The 24,548-nt window shown below is 42.8% G+C and overlaps 1 protein-coding gene across 1 annotated transcript in view; it reads left to right on the forward strand.

Moving 5' to 3' along the window:
• The window catches only part of LOC138279162 (cytochrome P450 2J6-like), a 149,904-nt gene that overhangs the window by 19,481 nt on the left and 105,875 nt on the right, over nt 1-24,548 (forward strand). The window contains exons 2-3 of the mRNA XM_069219382.1: nt 9,492-9,654; nt 23,160-23,309. Coding sequence (XP_069075483.1) covers nt 9,492-9,654; nt 23,160-23,309 — 313 coding nt within the window. The remainder of the gene's footprint in view (nt 1-9,491; nt 9,655-23,159; nt 23,310-24,548) is intronic.

Genomic DNA, 24,548 nt, shown 5'->3' on the forward strand with positions numbered 1-24,548 from the left:
CAGCTGGACATAGGTAGTGACCTATGTCCAGTACACGCGTAAAATGGTGTCCCCACACTCATGAAGTCATTGAAAATGGTCCTGGAGGTCATGGGGGCACCTCTGCTAGTGCAGGGGTGCTCTCACACACAGGTACTTTGCACCCTGCCCTCAGGGCTGGAGGGCCTGCTATAGGGGTGACTTATAAGTGACCTGGTGCAGTGTCAATGGCAGTGAAAGGGTGCATGCATCTTTTCACACAGGCTGCAATGGCAGCCCTGCAGAAGCCTTTGCATAGGCTCCTTATGGGTGGCAAAAGATGTGCTGCAGCCCATAGGGGTCCCCTGGAACTCCAATTGCCGTCTTCGCCATCTCGCCGTCGATCTCGTATGTCTATGCAAATGTAATAGTCATCTCAGTTGAAAATGTGTTATTTGGAACAGCACTCTACGCCACTCCACTCTACTCTGCACCACTCCACACCACTCTAAATTACACCACTCCACGCCACTGCACTCTAAACCACTTCATTTAGTGCCTCTCTACTCAACCCTGTACAACTCTACTCTATGCCAATTCATTCTTTGCCACTCTACTCTAATCCACTGCACTCTTTGCCACTGCACTCTACACCACTCCAATCTACTCTACACAACTTCACTCTATGTTACTGTACTTTATGTCACTTTGCAACAGTGCACTTGCGTCACTGCACTCCATGCCAGTACACTCTACGCTAATGCACTTTACTCTGTAACACTCAACTTTATGCCCCTGCACTCTACACCAATCCACTGTATGCCACTCTCATATACTCTGCACCACTGCTCTCTATGCCACTGCACTCTATATCACTTTACTCTATGCCATTCCACTCTGTGTCACATTACGCAACTGCGCTCTACCCTTCACTACTCCACGCCACAACATTTCACTCTACTCTGAAACAATCTACTATATGCCACTGCACTATACTCCACTCTACTCCACTCTGCGCCACTCCACTCTACGCCACTCTTCTCTTAACTACTGCACTTGATGCCAATGCATTCTACACAACTGCACAGTGTGCTACTGCACTGTTCTCTGCATCACTGTATCCTACACCACTGCTCTGTAGGCCACTCTACTCCACTCTAAACCACTACACTCTGACACTCTATGCCATTCCACTCTCCGGCACTGAACTCTATGCCATTCTACTATGCACTACTCCACTCTATGCCACTGCACTGTATGTCACTGCACTCTATGGCACTACACTCTCCTCTGCATCACTCTATGATACTCTACTCTGCACCACTCTATGCTGCTGCACTCCATGCTACTCGACTCTACTCTGCGCCAGTACTCTCTGCATCACTCAACTCTATGATACTTCACTTTACACTACTCTATGCCACTCTACTCTATGGAAATAAGCTCTATGCCACTGCGCTTTATGCCACTCTAATCTACTCTGTGCCACTCTACTCAGTGCCACACTACTCTGTGCCACTTGACTCTGAGTGACTTGCTCTGTGCCACTCCACTCTGCGCCACTCCACTCTGCACCAGTGCACTCTATGCACCCTCTAATCTACGCCACTGCATTCTATGATGCTGCATTGTACGTCACTGAATTCAATGCCACTACACTCAATACCACTCCACTGTATGCCACTATGATCTGCAACACTCTGCGCCAATGCACTCTTCACCAGTTCACTCTACTCTATGCCCCTCCAGTATATTCCACGCTACGTGACTCCACACTACGCCACTCCAATACATGGCAAACTCTGCCACTCCACTGTACAAAACTCTACTCCACTCTTCGCCATTCTATCGCATCTTTGAGGATGGTTAGTTTTATCTAACTGAATGCCACTTCATTTGCCGACAACCAGTCCCACCTAATCAATGACTTTGCTAGGTTGTGGGGAGGTAGGTTGGGCAATGCTAAGTTGAGGATAAATTCCCCACAATAGATTATCATCCCCAGGAGGGTGGGGTACCTATGAGGCTGGTGTGCCTCATCACCAGAGTGGTGCCCCTGAATTCCTGCAACAAATTCAATTCACACATATTGCTGTTGTTCAGAGACTGCCAAATATGTGCATCAGCCAGTTGTGGACTGATGAGTCCAAAACTGTCTGTTCATAATCTTTGGAACAGACAATTGTAGATTCCTGAACAAGGTTTGGAAGTTCAATGAATGAGCCTTAGACATGAATACTTGTACCAGAAAACAGATGTTGTTTCTCCGCTGTTCCATCTTGCAAACTCCCATCCCATCTTGATGAACATACATTCCTAAATGATATCTAGTCTGGTATCAGACCCAAAATGGAATGCAATACATTCTATAAAACGTTGGAGAAGAACTTCTTAGCTACAAAGACAATGGCTCATCCAGTGCCCTAAAATGCCTGGACAAGTCATCTGCTATCAACACCATCGGTCACCATACCCTACTCAAAAGGATGGAATATTTTGCTGGCATTAACAGAACTGCATTCACTAGGTTCTGTAGTGTTCTATCTAATCATTCTGATCAAATTAGGAACATATGTATCCAGGTTCACCAACATAACCTGAGGTGACTATCCCAAATGCCTTTCTTTATCTTCATTGTGACAAACTGGGTTGTTGGTTGACTGGGGTGTGAGCCCTGGTCAATTAGCAAACACAAGCCCTGCCAGGGAAGGCACAAGTAAATCCCAAATTAGCCTGTGCTCAATTCCTGGTAGCTTGGCACAGAGCAGTCAGGCTTAATTTAGGGGCAATATGTAAAGGATTTGTGCATCACTGCAAACAGTACACAGAAACCATACCAAAAAAGGATCCCACACCAGTCAATTCAATCACTAGAACCGTAGCTATGATTTTTTAAAAAGAATAAAGTACAAAAGAGCACCTAAAAGCATAAACGGCCATCCGCGGCTTTCAGGTAAGGTAAGACAGGGTCATAGTCAAAATTTCAGGCTGACTGTGATGGAGCTTGGGTCGGATACAGTCCTATAGTAGTCCCACTGAAGTTTTGCCTTCCCAAGCTTTGTGCCAAAAGTCCCATTCACGTTGGAGAGGGCAGCAAGCAGAGCATCGAGAGATGCTGTCAGCATCGCTTGAAGAGCAGGTCGGGTGTTGCAGACAGGCGGGCTGGAGCTTCACATTGTCGGTCCCCCTGTGAGCAGCCGATGCTGCAGTGCGAAGAGGTGGGCTGGCAGCGCTTCATGATGATATTCAGTGCGAGTGGCATGTACACAGTGGGAACGGGCCCATTTGCGGTCACAAAGGGCCCAAAAGCTTGATTTAAGCTCACTGAGCCACACCAAGGGTCTAGGACCTGAGGGGTGTCACTTAGGGGTGAGAAACGCACTGCAGATGGGTCAGGTGTAGTTGGGGGAGCCTTTTATGTCCCAGAGGCTCAAAATAGGAAGCCTGCCGACTAGCCCTTGGAGCCACTCTGCAGTCTAAGGTTCAGGACAAAGTTGCAGGTTCAATTCTCCTTCCCCAGTCAAGAGGACAGCAGGCATCAGGTCAGCAAAGCAAGGCAGCAGTTCCTTTAGAGCAGCAGTCCAGCAGAGGGGCATTCCTTATAGCAGCACAGCAGTCATTCTTACTGGCAGAGTATCCCCAGACTAGAAGTGTACTTAATAGTTGGTGCCTGTGGTTCAGCATTTATACACAATTATGCCTTTGAAGTGAGGAGAAGCTTCCGGTGGCATGCTTCTGAAGTGCACAGATGCCCTTCCTATATCGCCATCGCTCCAGACTAACTATAGAGGTATGCAGCCCGTTGTGTAAAGATAAAGCACAGCCTATTCAAGTGTAAGTGGGGCTGGGCCCAGCTCAGCCCACCCATCGTGCCAGGGATGGCCCATCCAGTACCCCTAAGTTCCTACTATATGTGACCGTCTAGGATGAATACACAAAGCCCAACTACAACCAGTAATGTGACTCATAAATATACTACTTTCCAAAAGTGATATTTTCAGAATTGCAATTTATAGTCCAACTTCACCATAAATTAGATTGTTAAATTAGATTCCAGAGACGCCAAACATATAAAAGTAACATGTTCCTATTTCAAAATTACACTTATCACATGTACTAAGGTAACACCAATGTTATCCTATGGGAGATGTAGGCCTTGCAGTAGTGAAAAACGAATGTAGGAGTTTTTCACTAAAAGGACATACAAAACTTAAAAGTACATGTCCTGCTTTTTAAATACATTGCACCCTGTCCTCTGGGCTGCCCAGGGCTTTCCATGGGGGAACTTGTATGTATTAAAGAGGGCAGTTTAAAAACTGCACACATGGGCTGGAATGGAAGGCCGAGACATGTTTAAAAGGCCACTTAAGTGGGCAATACAATTAATGATGTTGACCAATTAGTAGTATTTCATTTACATGTCCTGGACACATGTAGTGCCACTTTACTAGGGACTTATAAGTAAATTAAATATGCCAACTGGGTATAAGTCAATGTTGCAACGTTTCAAAGAGAGAGCACAAGCACTTTAGCACTGATTGCGCAGAAAGGTCCAAGTCTAGCAAGCATGCATCCTCTAACTAGTAATCTTATATTCCATGATGTTGGCTTTTACATATTTGCAGATTACATGCAACTCCACCTCAAGCTAGAAGGTAATTCCCGCATTCAATCAAAGCAATTCCATGTGCAACACTGGATGCAGGGTAGATGCCTTTTATTTAATTATGCAAACCAAGATTTTCCTCATGGGGATTGCTAAACCTATCAGTCTACATATGATTCACCAGAATCCTTTAGATTTCCTTAACAACCTGTGTCCAGAGCTTGCAACCTCAGTATTCTGTTTGACAGGAGAAGCTTCCCTTCCTATCTCATTTATATACTGTCAACAACTCAGACATCGTTTCCAGCGAGGGGTCTATCTCCTCTACCCACCTCAAAAGAATTGCTATTGTCCTTACCATTGAATTTCCCACCTCATCTATTGCAAGTACCTGTACTTTGGCCTGCCCAATAAATGTGCTGCCAAACTCCAAATATCTCAAAACTATGCAGTCCAGCCGGAGGCATATCATGGGTGCCCTGGGCCACTGTGAAAACAAGGAAAATGAGCTGCTGATTGCTTGTTAGGTAGCAAGTTAGTGAAATAATTAATGTTCAGTGAGTCTCTCATGTGCTACGACAATAGCTATGCCCCAGTGCATAGTAAACATACAGAGCATCATGATACACTATATTAACCCTTCACGACACAGCACGGCATGACATAATTTGATGCAGCATTACATGACAAGGCATTTCATTACATAGCCTTTCAGGGTACGACGCAGCACGTTGTGACATACCATAACATGAAAATGATATACAGTGACAGAGTATGACATTGTATAACATGCTATAATCTAGCATGGCACACCATAGCATGGCACACCATAGCACGGCATGGCATACCACTACTTAATAGAATATTGTGTGTTACTTGTAGATCCAGGACAGTGAGGGACAATAAAATTACATTAACTACATTGTAGGTAAAGCCTTTGAGCGTTATCCATTTATTTTTCATTGTTTACCTGAGACTGCCTATGTCTGTCATATTTTTGAGAAATGTGTGCTGTTGCTGGGAAAATGGACTAATATTTAAAATGTGTATTACACTACTTGTAAGGTTTGCTAATAAGGCACTACAGAGAGATTTTAAAGAAGCTTTTGTTAAAGGATAAAGCCTTCTCATTAACCCTGGCACAGAAGACTTCTCTAGATCTTTCAATTCTCTTTTAAGAGACTATGGTGGTCGTTATGACCTTGGCAGTCCTGCACCGATATGCCTGCAGTCGTGGTCAGACCGCCGACGGTGTGGCGGTGCAGAGCCGCCAAATAATGACCTCTTCAGTGTACTGGCTGCATCGCAGCCAGTTCAACGCTTGTCCCGCCAGGGGGGTGGGATCGCCTGGCCGAAGGTTGACCACCTTCGACCTGGCGGTCCACCTAACACCGCCCACGGTATAATGAGTATCCTTACCGCCAGGGATTCCCTGGTGGCAACCCTGCCATGAAATCCCTGGTGGTAAGGATACTGGTGACAGGAATACTAATTCCTGTCACCACAACAAGACTCCTCAACCCCGCCCCTTCATGTACGAGTCCCTGACCCCCTCAGAAGCCCCTCACCCACCCAAGCAGTGACACCCCTGTGGTCCACCACCAGCCCCCCATCACCGTACTGACCCCTGCATCACTGTACTGACCCCCCTATCCACACAAGGCACACACCACACTAACATACATACAGGCACATATAAATGCTCACTCATGCACACACGCCCACGACACCCCCCACCCCGCATACACACACACATACTCCCCCACCCCAGGCATACACGCATTCACACAAGCACACAGACAACTGCGCACACATGCACAGAAACACACACAACAACCTCCCACCCCCCTCCATTCACCCCCCTATTCACGCACACAACACTCAACACCCACCCTGCCCCCCGTTGGATGATCACCTTACCTGGTGGTCGCGGTAGTCGTCCGGGAGGAAACAGGGTCCATGGTGCTAGCTCCGTCACCAGAACCCCACCAACAAAACACTGCCACGCCGTTTCCAATGTAGTAATATGGCAGTGGTGTTGTGGTGATGTGGCTTTGGCGACGGATAAATCTCCACTAGACCGCCTGCCACCAGTATGGCTGCTGGTGGCTTCCCCGCCAAATAGTGGGAGAGCAGCCAGCAGCCATAATATGGCGGTCTGAAGACCGCCAACACTGGCTGTCATATGGCGGCGGTGACTTCGGCAGTCTACGGAACAGACCCCTGAACTCATAATGAGGGCCTATTTGCCGAAGGATTCACAGGGAATTTGGGGAAGACAGGTTTCTTGAACAGCCTAAAACAGTCCCCACCTGTTGACAATGCTTAACTTGTAAAAGAATGCGTGCTGGCACCTAGGGCTCTGCTCAGAAGCCCGTGGCTGGTGCAATTGAATGTTGGCACACTTAATACGAAGGCTCTAGAACTAAATCCACCTCATGCCTCTTCCATGAACCACCAGGCACTGCCTCCCTCTGTATCTCACTCTTGCAGGTTCCTAGCTTCTCTCTTTGTAACAATTTATCCATCTTTCTCCTGCTCCTTCATTCCGTTTTGTGTTTTTTCCGTCTTTTTCTCATAGATGTGGAAAAAAGAACCAGTGCCCAAAAAGGAGTGCAGGTGGCCCCCACTGCCAACCATCAGCTTAAATTAAGCACTGCTTGTAGAAGGCTGCTCCTCATCCATAAGGAGATGCACATTAGAGGGGATATAAGAAACCAGTAGCTTCAATTCTACATTTGGAAAGTATTTTCCTCCTGGAGCACCAGATTCAAGCTCATCATTGCCAAAGCTGAGAGAAGGCCATGAAGAAGAGACTGAAGATTCAGATGAACAGGAAACCTCAGAGGAGTCGCACCAAGCAGGCAACAGGCAGCTGGTCTCCTACTGTAGTCTTCAGAAATGAATTTAATCATCAAGTGGAGCTTCTCATCAGAAACATTGTGAGCTCCCCCGAAGAGTCCCTCATGAACAGGTTCTTGGCAGGATCAGAGGGCCCCTTCCCTAGAGAGAGAAGGAGGCAGGTGTCCACGCTTTTCTCTGTTTACCCATTGTGAGCACCAAGACACTGACAGGACAAAAGAGGTATTGTATCCCCACTAAGAGGTCATCTGATCAAAAGAGGCTCAAACTCGACATTCTTCCAAATTAACATCTAGAAAACAATTGAAATATAAGAAAGGCATACAATCAATTCCTGATGGATGTAATGAAAAGAAAACATATCTTTCTTTTATGAAAAAGCAAAAGCAAAAATACTTGACAAGCTTTAAAGAAGGCAGCCCTACAACCTTTGTTCCTGAATCCTTGTCACCCTCACTTAGTTTGAAAAGGAAGGACAGGATAACTGGTTTTCTATCTGAAATTATCACAGTGGCAGCAGAAGTAGGCAAGTGAAACATTTCAGTCTTTAAATACATGAATAAAAGAACGCTTCCAATAAACAGGAATTAGAAATATGACCCCATAAATGTTTGGGCAGATGCAGCACAAGAACCAGGCTGCAAGCGATCCAAAAATCATCTGTTTCACAAATAAGCAGGCCTTCTGCACCGCCAACAAGAAGTGAAAAAATATCAATATTTTCCAAGTAAACAGAAGGATAGGCCGGTGCCACTGTGTCTCAAAAAAAGCAAGCTGAAACTACAAAGGGAAAACAAATAGAGAAGCACTAGCCTGTTGAACTCTGATCAGCACAGATAGGGTGTGGGGAATGTTTAATTTACTGCAGGTTAATGAAGCAGCACAGGAGAAAGGAGAGGTGCCACGCACGATGCCCAACACCCTAAATAAAGGAAACCTAGGGGGGTGCCACTCTTGATGTCCAAGCTTAAGATGCGATAAATCGCAGAGGATGTCAGGACCGGCCACCTCCAAGTGAATCACAGGCCCTTGCACCGTGAAGGGTGGGTTCGAAAAAGTCTATAAGTTCTGTTCCCCTTTAATAGTTAAAGAGGGCAGATCTTTTTTTTTTTTTTTTTTTTTTCTTTTTGAGAGCTGCTTGTTAGGAGTGAATGTCCATTTCCTTATTAAACCTGGATCTGGAATACAGGGAAAGTGAGCAGTTTGTCTCTGCTTGTTGGTTCAGAACCACAAGCGTTTGGCTTAACTTCTCCACATTCGGGCATTTCTCAACCATCTGAAAATTTAGATTATGGTTGATCTATTTCTGTTTAGACTCAATATTTACCATATTTACATTAACAGAGTTATTTCTTAGGGAATCTCCCTGAGAGCCTGTAACTAATATCCCACACAGTACACGTTCAGTCTGTGGCCAATATTCAAAAGTAGCTTGCCAGAGCATTCCAACTTTGGTGAGATGCTGTGAGTTTGAGGTGGCTTGCCAAAGCATACCAACTATGGTGAGATGCTGTGAGTTTGAAGTAGCTTGCCAAAGCATACCAACTATGGTGAGATGCTGCGAGTTTGAGGTGGCTTGCCAAAGCATACCAACTATGGTGAGATGCTGTGAGTTTGAGGTGGCTTGCCAAAGCATACCAACTATGGTGAGATGCTGTGAGTTTGAGGTGGCTTGCCAAAGCATACCAACTATGGTGAGATGCTGTGAGTTTGAGGTGGCTTGCCAAAGCATACCAACTTTGGTGAGATGCTGTGAGTTTGAGGTGACTACAGCGGAACAAACGGTGTGACTTCAAACTGGAAAAGTGGTTTAAAATGGAAGGAGAAAATATCTAAGGAACCCTAATGTTGCAGATTTTGTTGCTAGCACAGTTCAGAGTCTCACAAGGGAGATTGTGCTAACCATGAACGGTAGAGGTAACCTCTAAATAAAGACAGCAGCTAGACATTTTGATAGGGAAGTGTTGGCGGGCAATGTTAATGCACCAGGATTTTTTTATGATGTGTTGTGGTCATTTATGTTTCCAGCCCTTAGGGACTCCATGTTTGTGTTTTGTATCCACAGCTTGCAAAGATCTATGGAAATACAATCACCCTGTGGGCGGGCCATACCCCTTTGGTTATAACCAATGGATATGAAGCCGTGAGAGACATGCTGGTATCCAAGTCCGAGGAAACGTCTGGACGACCTCAGACACCTTTCTTACTGAAATATGGGCGAGAAAGAGGTACAGTCACGAGTACACTGATAGCAAATTTCTGTTGTATGGAGGCACTCCAGCCCATTTATCCATTTCGTATCACTACTGGTTGCTATGTCCTTGATTCTTCGCTTATCCCAAGACCTGGCTTTGTTCTTACACTGTGATTATTTAGTCAGAAGTTTCAATTTTGTGAGTTTTTGCCAATGCTACATGCAGGACAATGGCAATGCGGCCCTGTCAATTTATTTATTTTCTTAAAGTCAACATCCCATTAACTTGCTAAACTAAATAACAGCACATATGCATCCTGCTCCATAGTGAAACAAGAGTTAAACATGTACTTTGACATTTGGCCATTGTTAAGAAGAGTCCTCTTTAATTTGAGTCACTTGACTACTGTGCCTGTTTTTCGCATGGTGAACTGATTCTCACTGTTCATCCCGGCAACCTCCTGTATTTTACCCGCTCGAACCTCAATCAAGCTTTCTTGAACCTATCCAGACTGTATTTCCATTTCTGCTTCACTCCATTTGCACTTTCATTGGCTTCATTAAACAGTCCCTGCTTCCTGCACTGACATTATGGTACCAGCATGACTTTGTTTAGCCCTCCTCATCTGATCAGACTTGCAGGTTGACCTTCATGACCTCCTGTTGGTCCTGATCAAGATTTGCAGTGGCAGTCACTCACAGTTGAAGGAGCAACATCTGTTCTTGTAAACACTGGGTTTGGATTCAGATGTAAGAACCTTCCAAATGTCACATCTTGAGGACCACAAGTCACAGTTTGGTGGTTTTAATAGTTCTGAGTTGTAGCAAACTAACTTCAAGAAACATGTCACAACCCATGTTAAGATCATGACATTTTTGGCTTCTTCTAAAATACCTCTAGGGATGATTAGAAGGTTTTATTTTCTTCTCCTTTTCTCATATTACACCCCCAAACAGGCTTACATGACTATCTTATAACTTCCTGGCATGCACCGCTCTCTGCTCCCAAAAGCTCGAGTCTCTAAAAGTAAAGATGATTGACTTTTCTGCCTCTTCCACTCCCATTCGTCCATCTGACATCATACTAGTATCCCGCTGTGCCAGGAACCTCACTTTAACCCAACCATGTGACTTGAGACGTTGATCATGCTAATTGTACAGTATTTGGAGCCAGGTTTCTGTAAAGAGGTAAAACTCTCCATTAAATCTCCTTCCTGGTGAACAAAACCTAGTTAAATACATCTTTCATGAGTAACCCTAGTTCAGTATCTCTCTGGTGGAACCTTTTCTGTACTCATTCTCCCCTCCAAACGTTTATATAATGACACAATTCAACCTCTCCAGATAGACTCCAGCCAGCTCTTCCCACCATCAAATATCTTAGTTGTCATCGGGCAAAGCAGAGCCATACATAAACTACTAATATACGGATGTAGAGCTATGCATGGCATACCACCTTCTTAACTTTCATGACCTGCACTGTCACTTGCCACAATTCCAAACAACTCTTACCCTGTAATCATGGGAGAACTTCAGACTACAACATTCGCCAGCTACAGGATGACCTGCCTATTGGACACCAATAAACAGGTGTCAGGAGCGATTCCACAGGAGAAGCACTGCCCTAGAACCCCACCTTTCATCAGCACTGACTCTGTCCCTTAATGCCAGTAGATCAGAAAGGTCAAATGAGGGGGAAAGGTTTCAGGTAGCATCCCCACCTGACAAGGATCAGGAAGCCGGCAAAGATCCACGGTTAGAACATTTTCACTCTTGATTTAAACGTATTTGCAATAAGGTATTGTAATTTTCATGGTCACTGCTTGATTATTAAACAAATAAACAATAATGTTCAATTATTTTTTCAACTACCAACTTCCATCTCTTGAAAATAAAAGCAGAATAGTATGGCTTATACCTGCAGTTTCCTCAGTACTGAATGCAGAGCGACACATTTACCTAGAGATATGTAGATGATTAATGCAGTGGAGGCAGCCATTTAGGCTGCTATCGGGTAGCTAGTGACTTATATCTCATGTTTACCAGGTGGTCAGATAAACAGAAGAGATTATGTACTATTGGGCCGGTGGCTGAATGAATAGCTACTTGCTCAATAAAATACACAAGGCAACCAATCAAAACACTTTCTCTGTGGATATTTAATGTCTGGATCCACCTAGATAAATAGTTTGATTAATTCATCTTGGAGGTTAGATATAGAGACATACCATCTGATTAACCCCCGTGCTTCTTAACATTACTCAGAATTTAAATGGTTCTTTAACAAGGGTGGGAGAGGGGGGTCCCTTATTAAGGACAGAAATGAAAATCCACAACAGCCTAAAAAAATATTCATATAAGCCTTTCTCTTTAGCTCACCCATCTTTATCTTTTCCAAAACCAAGAGAAAAAAACACCATTGAAGATGTCTCTGCTGCGCTGTGGCATCACCTGGGGTAGAGTTTATCATGATGGCCCTAGCATGAGGTTACCTAGAAAAAGGCATTTTACTTCAAAATGTTACATAGAAAAGGAAGCAATGTGCATAAATATTAATCATATTCCTATTCCTGAAAGGGATCAAATACCAACACATGATAAAATATACGTTGGGAGTCATAAGCAAATTGTATGTGTAAAGTATACATGTAATGAAGAGCACATGTGATCACTCGGGATCAGTAACACTTTTGTGACAAGTCAAATGAGAACACTGTCAAAGTGCTTATGAGAATATATCATAGAAATGTTGTGGGAAAACAGGGCTGATTGCAGAGGCCTCCTGACCTTTTGCACCCATTTTTCACTTTTTGCGGGTGTTTTCCTGACTCTGATGGTGCCCTGGGTACTGCTAACCAGTCCCAGGGCCTGTGCTCTGTTTAAAATGAGACTGCAGATTAGGCTAATTATAATTGGCTAAGTCAACCTACCTATAAGTCCCTAGTATACAGTAGGGCATGTAGGTTTAGGGACCCCAGCATAGGTGGTACCCCCATAGGTGCACTGCTGAGGTGCCCAGTGTTATTTTAAAGGAAGGCCTGACTTGCTGGCTGCTTTTAAACTAAAGTTACATGCAAATTCGACTTTGGAATTAAAAGTAGTTCCAAAGTCTTAGACAACCTTATTTTTACATATAAGTCACCACTACGGTGTGCCATGTGTGCCCCTAGGGCTGGGTGCCCTGTAACTATAAGCAGGGACCTTATAAAAATAGTTTTATAAGCCCTGGTAAGGTAAAACAGCCACATTAGTTTTTCCCTTATTGTAGTGAATAACCTCTATAGGCTAGAATGGGGTGGCTTTATTTTAATTTTAAAAGTCTCCTTAAGTAACAGATGTCTCAAGTTTGGTATCAAATTAATTGTTATAATAAATCCCACAACCTCCAGTTGTTGGATTTAATATAACTTGTTCAAGTGAAGAGCTGTAAACTTTACCTGAAAAGTTGCCAACTATAGCCCTGCAGTGTTGTTTCTGCTTTGCTCTGATTGGCCAGCCTCTGGCATCCTGGCCAGGCTGCCTTGATGAGGTGTGAAGTGGCCTAGCTCAACACAAAGAGATGTGCCTGGGGGAGGAGAACTTCCCTCAGCAGATGGAGAGGCAGGAAGGGGGAGGGCTGCCACACTGGTCTTCAAAGGCAGGGAAGGACATTTGGAGTAGCCCAGCACCTCCCTCACATCCTGCAAACACAGACAATTAGGTGCCCCCTGGATTAGATTAGGAGAGGGCAGGAGAAGGGTGTGTTTAAGATTTTTAGCCACACCAGTGGGTGGGCTCAGCCAGATGTAACCTTCAAAAATCAGTTTCCGCCATGACGGATTTTTGAGGAATGATTTCTGCCACATTTCCCAGGAAGTGGTCAACACAGGGGGAAGCACCCTGCACCTGATTGGAGAGCCAGGACCCCCCTGTTTTTCACCCAGGAGCACGGATAAAACTGGTAGACCTGCACCCACACCTCAGATCCCTACCAGATCCCTACCAGGAAGAACTACAGAAGAAGAAGGACTTCCCTGCTGTACCCCTGACTTGCACCTGCACACTGCACTCTGGAGGACTGCACCAGCTGCACACTTGGGCTTCACCAGAAGAAGGACTTTTCCTGGCTTCAACTGGTTCAACAAAGGATTCCCTGTTTGCTACAGGTGAAAACTGGCTAACCAGAGTCCCCTTCAACAACTCCTGAAGAAACTGACCAGCTGACCACTGTCGAGTGGCCACAAAGGAGTTTGCGCCAAGTGCATTCTGGGAGGTTTAGTCCGCATCCTCAAGGAGCATCTCAAAGCTTCTGGAACCTTGGGGTGAGCTGTGGACCTCAAAATAACCTCAAAGGAACATCTGGAAGAAGATCCAGAAGTTTTGAGAAGTTTGGAGAACTTTTGCAAAAAAGCTCCATAAAGGCCACTCTAGTCGGCTTGCCTCCACCGCGACCTGGTCTGACTTGCAGGTTCGTCCCGGTGAAGAAAATCTCTGAAAAAGTGACTAAGTCCAAACGTAAGAAGTTGACCAGGACCTCCCAGGCAGTGTATCCGAAGAGGGCTCCAGGGACGTCAGATCAAGATTCAGGTTTGGCCCGGTCGAAGGATTTTCATCTCGAAAAAAAACAATTAAGTCCGAAGGTAAAGATCTCCACAGAGGGCAATCGCAATGAGTATCCGAGGAAGAGTTCCAGGAGGTTGGATTGGACTGGCGACTTGGTCCCGCTGAAGAAAATCTTCAAGAGAACAACTAAGTCCGAAGGTAAACTTTTGACCGAGGCCTGTTGCAGAGCAGGACTCCATTGCAGTCGGCCTCAAACTTTTACTTTGCCCCGGTCGTGGTGCGACCAGATGACCAGATCGCTAAAAAGCATTAATTCTTTAAAAATTTATATCTCCGGTTCCCCTTATCCGATTTTAGTCATTCTGGAGTCATTTTAAAGATAGAAACATAATCTATTTTTAAAAAGTGGTGTTGGATTTTTATTGTGTTTTACTTATTTACTGTTTTGTGATTTTTAAATGCTTTACACATATGTTTCCTAAGTTTAGCCTTGTCGCTTACTGCCAAGCTACCAAAGGTTGAGCTGGGTTTAATTTATTGAGACCTAACTGGACCTAAGTGGAGGTTAGTGGCCTATTGCTAAGTGTAGGTACTTACCTGCCCTTACCAATAACCCATTTTCCAACAAATGTATAGTCCTATTTGGGATACGTCATTCGGCAAAGAATTAAAGAACAATTAAAATAGAAGCATGAAGGAAAGAGGGTACAAATGGACACGGGAAATAAGGAAAATATGTTAAACAAGAACAAGGAAGGAACAACAAATTAATAGAAAAATAAAAGGAGAGAAAGAAGGAACGCAGTAAAAGATATTGCAATGCAATAAAGAGGAAATGTGATGTGAAAGGATGGGCAACTGAAGGAAAGAAGAGATGAAATAATTTATTTTAGGATGGATACAAAAAGAAAACACACAAAGAAGGTGTGATGGAACAACATGAGCATGGTAAGAATAAAGGGTACACCAAAAGGAAAGAAAGAATGAAATAAGCATAAAAACAAATGCAAAATGGTAGAAGCAGGAATGAAAGAAGGAAAAAAGGAAAGAAAGAAGATGGCAAGGTCCTTTAAAATCTTTCAGTAAGATATGTAATGTTGCACCAGTTTCAGAAAATGTTCCCCAGGGGCACAATTTCTATGGCACTTCAGAGGAAGAGTTGGGATCACTCAATTTGCTTGCACATTGATTACTAAATATGGGTCATAGTGGGGGTATTTTATTTTCCTGATTATTCCATTGACTCTGAGAGTGCACCGAGCCTTGTTAACTAGGCCTCAGTGCCAGTGCTTTTGATTGGCTTATACCTAATTAGCACAAGCTACGTTATGGCTAGGTCCCTAGTATTTGATGCGGAGGGTACGCTGGGCCTGAGTGCCAGCCTAAGTGGGACAAGATAAAACATGGTTCCCAGTATGCCTCAGACATCACACAAACTCCCTCTTTGATGTGTGTAAGTCACCCCAACAGCAGGCCTATTGAGTACTAAGGCAGAGTGAAGTGTATATTAGAAAAGTGGAACATATGTTTAACATGTTCTAGCAGTAAAAACCCACAATTGCCATTATAGCTGGGAGAGAGACTGGAAGCCCCATTGGTGAGTACAGATTTACATGCTGAACATCTCAACTGTGCTAACTCCTGAATGGGACACCCCAAGTTAGTACTTCACTGTATCAAACAGCTTGTTACATTAAGCCTGACTTGATACCCAAGTCGAAATTAATGTAACGGGTTGCCTCATGCAACTTTTAGAAAGTTGCCACTCTATTGCCCAGTTTTATCAGTGGCCTTTTAGGTGTTCGTACAAAATAATGAGTTGCAGAAATATTGAATTTTTAATATTGTGACACAGAAATATCGTGTGCAGAAATACCGTTTGACAAAAATATTGACTTCTTAAGGTACAAAATATCATTTTTTAAGTTTATTTATGTACTTAAATATTATTTTAATTGTCTGTCTTTTATATTGTTTGTTAAATTGTTGTTAATGTTTTCAAATATAGTTTGTATTTTTAAGTTATTTATATTTGTAATTTCATTGTAAAATAGTATTTTATAGTGTTGTAGCGGGTTGTGAGGTTTGTAGGGGTACAGAGGGAGAAGTTAATTAAGTATAATTAATTAATTTTTTTGATTAATATCGTTTATTTAATGGATAAGTATTTAAATTGTGTAAATATTATTTTTTTTACTTATATTTTAAGTGTGAAATGCTGGGTTTGTAGAGGCCTAGGGTGGGAAGTCAAATAATAATTGATTAATTATTAATTATTGATACATAATTAAGAATCAATTGTTAATAAGTTATGTAAATTGTGTGATTATTAAAAAAATAAATTAAATTTTAGGTGCAGGATGTTGGGTTTGTAGGTGTATAGGGTAGGAACTTAATTAAACAGTAAATTATTAATTATTTATACATGATTAATTAATTAGTTGTTAATTAGTTATATAAATTGTGTAATTATAATTTTTTTATTAACATTTTCGGTGTGAGTTGTTGGCTTTGTAGGTGCATAGGTTAGGAGGTTGTGTTTGAAGTGGAGTACTTTCCTTACTGAATGGAGTGGGAATAGTACATTTTACCCCTCCTGAGTCCAACGCTTTACCTACTATTGCACAGACTGGAGTAGGAATAGTACATTTGACACCTCCTGAGTCCTGTGCTTTCCCTGCTGTTGCACCGACTGGAATAGGAATAGTACATTTTACCTCTCCTGAGTCCAACGCTTTCCCTGCTGTTGCACAGACTGGAGTGGAAATATTATATATATTATTCCTAGAGGTTTATAGTTTCCTTTATTGTTTAATATTGTATTATTATTATGTTTCTGTGTATTTTAAATTATATTTTTAATTAGTATTATTTGTAATATATTTTTAGTAAAATGGAATTTTTATATTGTTTACTTTTTTGTGTAATTAAATTGGTATGTTTTTAAAATGCTTTCCAGTTTATATATATACTTGCTATATTATTATATTTTTAAAAATGAGTAAATTATAATATTAATTAAAATTATTATTTTAATAATAGTTTTACATTATATATGTGTAAACAAATATACACACGTACATATGTATGTGTTTGTGTTTAAGTAAATATACATTTAAATATATATTTATATTATTTAAATATATTTTATTTATATTATATTACTGTTACACGTCAATATATTTAATGTTTACTATTTTTAACATTATGTATCTTAAAAATTATATTTTTGTATGTATTTTTCGTTATTAGTGTAAAACAATGTTTTTAGACATTTTTGTATTTAGAATTATAAGTATTGGGAAACAATATTTGTGTGCTTGATATTTTTGTCACAATATTTTTGCATCACGATATTTACGGTATTGACATTTTGTCAGCGAACCAGCCTTTTGCTGAGGCTGGCCACGCTAAAGCCTTCTCCCTGTCTGGGGAGGCGTGTTATCTGCTCCCAGGACAGATAAGAAGAGAGGCATGCCACTAGAGGGTGTTATTTCCTCCTGACAAAAAGCCAAATGTGGGGTTAGCCCGAAAGGCAGGCTTTAAAGGGGAAGTAGCTTTTGAAGGACAAATGGTGAACACACTAGCGAGGAGCTGCTCTTTTGTTTGAGTAGACAGGTTGGTTTCGGGACAGAGAAAGGAAAACACTGGCCAGCCGTTTTTTCCATGAGTGTGTAGCCCACAGGTAGCCAACCCTCTAGGGCGGGTTGCCATGCTCCACACCAAAAGAGAGGTCCCAACATCATATGAGTTGGCAGAATACAGTACTCTGGGATAGGTATATGCCACACTTCACAGGAAGTCTTCATCAGGCGGGAAGGAAACTGGTAGCCCATAGGCTAGGGACAGCCACCTCCCTTGAGGTCCCTTTCTGGGCATAAAAGGGGCATCCCTGGCACTCAACTTAGATATCACTTGACTGGAGAAGAGGACTGACGAAGGACTGCCCTGCTGACCCTGGGACCAGGAAAGAAGAGGCTGCACTGAAGTTGGACTACACCTGCTGTTCCGAAGGAAAGGACTGTGCCTGTTTTGTTCTGCTCATGCGGAAGTCATCCCTCAAGCCTAGCCAGAGAGACTCTAAGAGTCTGTTGTCTGACTTCCTGTTGCAGCATAGTTCCACAAAAATTGAAGAATCCTGTTGGAGCAAGTTGGTAGTCCAGATCACTGGATCACCACTCCTCGCTGCTGTGTACTAAGAGTCCCGGACACTACGCTCCAAAGTTGCACGTTAGTCTGCTGGACTCTGTCATTATAAAGGGAGAGTTACCAGTAAAAAGAATTAAACTGCTGGAAGCGCTGTGTCGGGCGACGGTTTGCCCACTGGTTATTGGGCTTCTGCTGACCATGAGAGTACTTCGAGGGACATCAACCCCTGTGGCCAGAAACACCTCACCAGGACCGTGAACCGAGGAGAAACCTCAGGAAGATTCCCATTGACTGCACACTATCTTTAGCATCCTTGGGCATCTTTAAGCATCATGTATTCTTTGCATCAGGGTCACTCCATCACTCCACAGACATCAATGGCAAGGTGGCACTGATGCTTGGACTGGACTGAAGCCTCCTTTCTTTGAGGAAACACTGAGGACTGTTTCTTTTGACCTTGCTGGTTCCCTTGATGAAAAGTGTTGATTTATTGTTTCTAGGAAAATCTATATCTCCAGAATCTTCCAGTAGATATTTTATATTTTGGTGTCCATAAAGTCATAAAAATATACTCTTTTTTTCCTAAATTGGTGTCAGATTTCTCGAGTGTCAGATTTTTCTTCTTTAGTTGTTTTGGTGCTGTTTAAATTCTTTACACTTGTTCCTTCTTGTAAACCTGACTGCTCAGAGTCACACCTACCCAGGGTTGAGCTAAGGTGTAACAAACACAACCTGACTGGTCCTAAATGTGTTGAAAGTGTATTACAGGATGAGATCATACAACCATACCATGTAGTACACCCCATTTCCTTATATTGGTGGTGATTGGTGGAATCTAGAACTTGTGTACAGAAGCCCCATACAGTTGGTAGAGGTTGAAACTAATTAGAATCTGCCCAAGAAGTCACCCACAAAGCAGTCCCTGTGTTTACCAACTAGTAGTCAAGTTCCAATACTTCAGACACTGTTTTAAGGAGTTGCTAACTTTTTAAAAAAGTTTTCAAAGTTGTGACAAAGATTTCCAAGTGTTTCAAAAATTTGAAAAAGGTTTCAAAAAGTTCTTGAAACGTTTTTGGAAGTCACTTTGAGCAAATAAAACATGGAGCTCACCCTAGCCAACCTGTCCCCCCCTCAAAAGAGATGAGCTGAGGACACTGCAGGGACAGGAGGATCACAGTGGGGGCTAATGCAAAGAAGGATGATCTGATCTGGGCCTTCACAGCTTGGATAGAGGCCCAAGAGCTCCACCAGAAGAAAACATCCTTAAATCAGTGGGAAAGAAGATGTAGAGAAGGAGGATGGTAGAACTGTCATTGAAGCAGCATAGGGGGGGTGATGCCCAAGCCTGCAACGGCAGACATGGGATAGCCTCCAGAGCTAGGAGTGTGAAATGCTCCATCAGCAGCAGTAGGTCAATCCAAGAGGAGAAGGCAGCCCAACAGCTGGAAGAAAGGGCAGTGGCCCTTGCAAAAAAAAGACTGGCCCTTAAAGAAAGGACAACCCAACTGGGCATGAGGCCCTGAGGGAATGGTGGCAGTAATAAGGAGGATGAGGTATCTAACAGGGGTGCCCAGGAAGTCAGGCTGCCAAAAGGGATTGTTCTAAGTTTGTCCAGAATGATGACATAGACAAGTGGCTAGCATCCTACAAGAGGGCTTTTGCGATGAGGAAGTTGGGTACACTACACTGGGGGATACTACTCTGGGAGTTAGTACCAGTAGTTGGTAGGAATATATTGCATTCACTCAAGGATCAGGTAGCAGAATCCTACCCGCGCATAAAGACAGCACTTGTAGAACTCTTTGGACTCATTCTTGATGAGTACAGACAGAACATGAGGAACACACATGGGGGAAACAAAGACATGGCTAGATTTTCTAGAAACCTCAGTAAAAAGGCACTGTATGGCTGTATAAAGGGCAGAAGACTGGAAACTTATGAAGGGCTCTATAATTTGAAAGTTAAGGAGCACACCCTAATTGTTCCTTAGAGAAGTTGCAACAGCATCTGGTGGATTCTAAGCTGTCTAGACCAAGGAGTGGGGCCAGACAGCTGATGGGTAGGTTCACACCAGCGTTCCCAAGAAGACTCTGAAGAAAGGCAGCCCTTCAGAGGAAAGAGGGGAGTAAGGATAAAAAGAAAGACACTCCTGAAGAGTCCCCAAATGATGTTAAAGGGGGGGGCAGAAACACATCTCATTCCAAGAGGAGGGCATACTTGGGAAAGAAGATTGACCCTTCAATGGCTGTGGTGTGCTTTGACTGTAGTCAGCTAGGGCACAAGTGGGGAGAAACAGTGTGCACCAAAAAGGCACCCACTGATGACCATACCAAGAGTGAGGCTAGTGTTGGGTCAGGAAAGGAAGTTGTTCCTGGAGACTACATGGAGTATACTGAGGCCACCTTAGTTTCTATGGGTGTGGAGAACATTGAACCTCTGGCCTACTGGCCCCTCATTATGTTGAAATGCAGGTAGTGGCCAAAAATCAGTGGGTGCAGGTGAAGGTCCTGAAGGTTTCAGGTGCCACTGTAACTGTGAATATGGCCAGACTGGTTTCCCCAGACCAGATCCTTCCAGAGGAGAGGCATCAAATTGTCAATGCTGACAATGTCACAAAGTCCCATTCCATAGATCTGGTGGACTTTGAGTGTGGAGTGGTTACTGGCCCAAAGAAGATAGCTGTGTCCCCTGTCTGCCCAGTAGAATGCCTGGTGGGCAATGATCTTGAGACCTCTCCCTAGGCAGAGTTGGAGAAAAGGATCTATGCAGTAATGCTACTGGGTCTCCATGAGTGGGTATGTGTCGCCATCAGAGTACAGAAGGCCGTGAGGAAAGTCAAGGGATCCTGGAGCCTAAAACAATGGACCATGTCCCTAAAGCCAAGAAGCGGGGCAGGAAGGCTGGCAATCCACCCTCCAAACGTCCTCAGGCACAGAAGTGGGAGAGCCTGGTGCCTGAAGATGAAGCTGCCTCCCTGGGAGACTTGCCCTAGCTGGCAGAATTCTAGGGAGCAGGAGGATCCTCCAGAGAGGACTTAAGCCAGGGGCAGAGGACACTTAGTTAAATAGTGGTTGGTACCTAAAGACAAAACAAAGTCTGCAACAATAACATTTGCAGTTTGTTATACCTCTCCTTTATAGATCAGCAATCAGTGAAGGCTTCGTCAAGCAGGACATCCGTCTCGGTCTTCTTTGGCATGGACGTATAAAAGGGAATGGCTTAGCCACGGTTGGGATCTAAGTTAACTAAGTCAGTATCATGGGCATCACCTAAGGAATCAATAACTTTAATAATAAAGTTTAGCCAGTTAATCAAAGTAAGGCTACAGATAGAAGTATTCTAGGAAGGGACTGGATCTAACCCTCTTCGCCAAGGATCTTCTCTCTCTCTCTCTGGTTAGAAGTGACCAAGAGGCCACGGTTCTGAATAAGTTAGTCCTCACTTCTGACAATGCAGTCAGAATAAGTCAAAACCATACGAACAACTCACCCATAATTTCATTGGTCAAGAAATTGCATGATCACTTTAGACCAAATAGATCATAGGAAACATATCTACAATATAATTCAGAAATCTTTCACACGTCGATGATTGGGCCTCCTTCTCTCGCAGCCATCACCAGTTTCGTCTGGCAAAGTTCTGTTACACGTACAACTTTAGTCAGCAAGTTTTCTTTTCACCATCAAAGAAACATTTGTTACATCCAGAGTACAATACATTTCTAAACAACGGTTCTCACTTCAACATTTCCATAGTGCAGTGTTACAAAACATATTTTGGTCAGCTCTGTGCACATAATGAGCAATCACAACTTTTATTATTTGAGCAAAAATAAATTTCAAGAATAATTTATGCTTTTAATTTCCCAAAAAGACTCGACATGAGTTTTAATTTACTAGGCCCATTTATGTCTATTATAGGTATACCCATATCAGGCTTAATAATTTCTTTTACATGTTAATGCAGCCCACTACTATATTTTAATATTCATAAACATAACACTTTTGACCACTAACATCATTTTTTAATACTTTTAACATTTGCAAAATGGTTCCCATCAATGGTGGGCATATTTTCTAAACATTCGATAATGCAATAGATTCAGTAAGCATATGTTAATTGTTAGCTAAAATCAATAACATTTATTAAAGATTATTTCTGCTCTCACAGGGTCCCAGTCAAAGAGTTACCTTCGGACTTGGAAATTTTTCTGGACAAAAGATGGGGGGTGCCAATGATGCAAGATGGGTCTGAGTTGGCGGTTGACGATAACAAGTTGCGGAATAGCTCCGCACCTGTGCAATTGTTGACAAAGATTCAAAAGCTCAGAGCGGAAACTGATCTAGATTCAGTTCTGAAGATTCAGTTTCCTTTTACCAAAAAAGGGGTAGCCAAAGAATGGTATATTACTTTAGCAAGTTCATAGAAAACACAAGAGTTGCCTGTGTGACAAGCTTCCTTGCGCTAAAGAAGGAGCGTACTAGCTAAAGGCCTCAAATTTGCACAAAGAGCCCAATATTACACTTTATTTTCTTATTGATGATATCAGCCACATTTTTGATTTCCATAAGAAGAGAATTCCAAGGTATGGCTGCTAAATAGGAGAAATATCTCCCACCAAAGCAGACACAATGGATGTAGGGGAGCATCAGCAAGTGGCTGGACGGAGACCGTGATAAGCCTGAAGGCTGGTAGAGAGAATAACCTGCTCAAGAATGGATTGCATTATAAATGCCATTCATACCACTGTGCTTGTCTGGACTTCTTCCTAATAAATGCATTGACCTTTGCCATTATAATTGATGACCATTCAGAAATGCCCCCATTAATGAAAACATGCATCTACAGGTGTTATCTCGGCCACTGGCCACATCTGGAAACAGCAGAGACGTGCAAGTGTAATAATTCTGCGCAGCCTGGGCATTAAGCAGAAGAGCATGGAGAACCGAATACAGGTTGAGGCGCAACACATGGTAGAGTTCCTCACCTCTCAGCAAGGTTGGTATATGGATCAATTGGATATATTAATTTCATAAATCTCTACAATATTCTGAATTTTGATTTGCACCAGGCCCTTTTCTGGATCATTTAGAAGATTTAATTTAGAGAACATTACAATCATGGATGCTGTTGTTTGGAAACAGAAGATGAATGCACTACTTCTTTTCCAATGCAAAAATAAGATACCAATTGTTAAGATAATATAGCTCATGATTCTCAATATTTCTCCACCAATTCAGGATTTGTGGGTTTTCATTTGTGGTACCTTTAAGACAGGGTTGAGAAAATATGTGTTGTCAAGGAATGGGAAGTTGAGTGCCCTTTGGGAAAATTGTATATAAGTGTATAGGGAATAGGTATCAACCCACAGTATTGCAACTTAGTGGATATTCACAAAGATGCACTTTGCATTTTCCAATCTTAAATACACATTTACAGTTACCGCCAAATCCTCTGAGTTTCCTTTTCAATGTTGCATGTTTTGTAAATAATTATTTATTTTAATATAGGACATATTCCTGGGGAGTGTGGTGAAACACAAAGCAAGAGCATATAGTTGAAAATTGAAAGAGAAAGTGTGAATCATAGTTTCACTCTTTATTGTCCAATCTATCCCCACGAGCCAAGGACAGATTTAACATAATATTTCCTATATAAGAAGGCTATATGCGCTAGGGTGTCTAGGTTGTGTCAAGGGCAAAGGAACAGGTGTGTCTGATTTAGAAAAACAATGTCTACACCATCTTTAGGTGCATTCCATTCCTTTATTCACTCGTGCTTATTTGATTCCTGTAGCAATGTGGAGGAAATCTGCCCTTTTCTACATCGTAATCCCTGATACTTCCCCTTTTCTGGACCCTGGTGTTGGCTGGTATTAGTAGTCTGTGAAGTGTGACACTGCTACTCAGTGCCACAGCGGAGATTGTGTGCTTAGGCTCTAAATGACATTGGTGAAATTGGTTTCAGCCAATTGGTCTATTTAAATTGACTGGCATGTTAGATTCTCAGAAACTGCCCCAGTGGAATGGAAGTCAAATGTCACATGTGGGCTGCAGTGTATATTTATACACCCCACATGTATGACATAAACATATGTGCCAGTGTTCTCTGGCTGGGCTGCATTTTTAAAACACCACAGAGGTACCATGAAGGGAAGCATGATTCACTCCAAAAATGTGCATTGTAAGCTTACATGTGGGGGGGTGAAGGGTGCATTGTATATTTTTTTTAAATGGC

The sequence above is a fragment of the Pleurodeles waltl genome, unplaced genomic scaffold (assembly GCF_031143425.1).
Source record: "Pleurodeles waltl isolate 20211129_DDA unplaced genomic scaffold, aPleWal1.hap1.20221129 scaffold_69, whole genome shotgun sequence".
In the NCBI taxonomy this organism is placed as follows: domain Eukaryota; kingdom Metazoa; phylum Chordata; class Amphibia; order Caudata; family Salamandridae; genus Pleurodeles; species Pleurodeles waltl.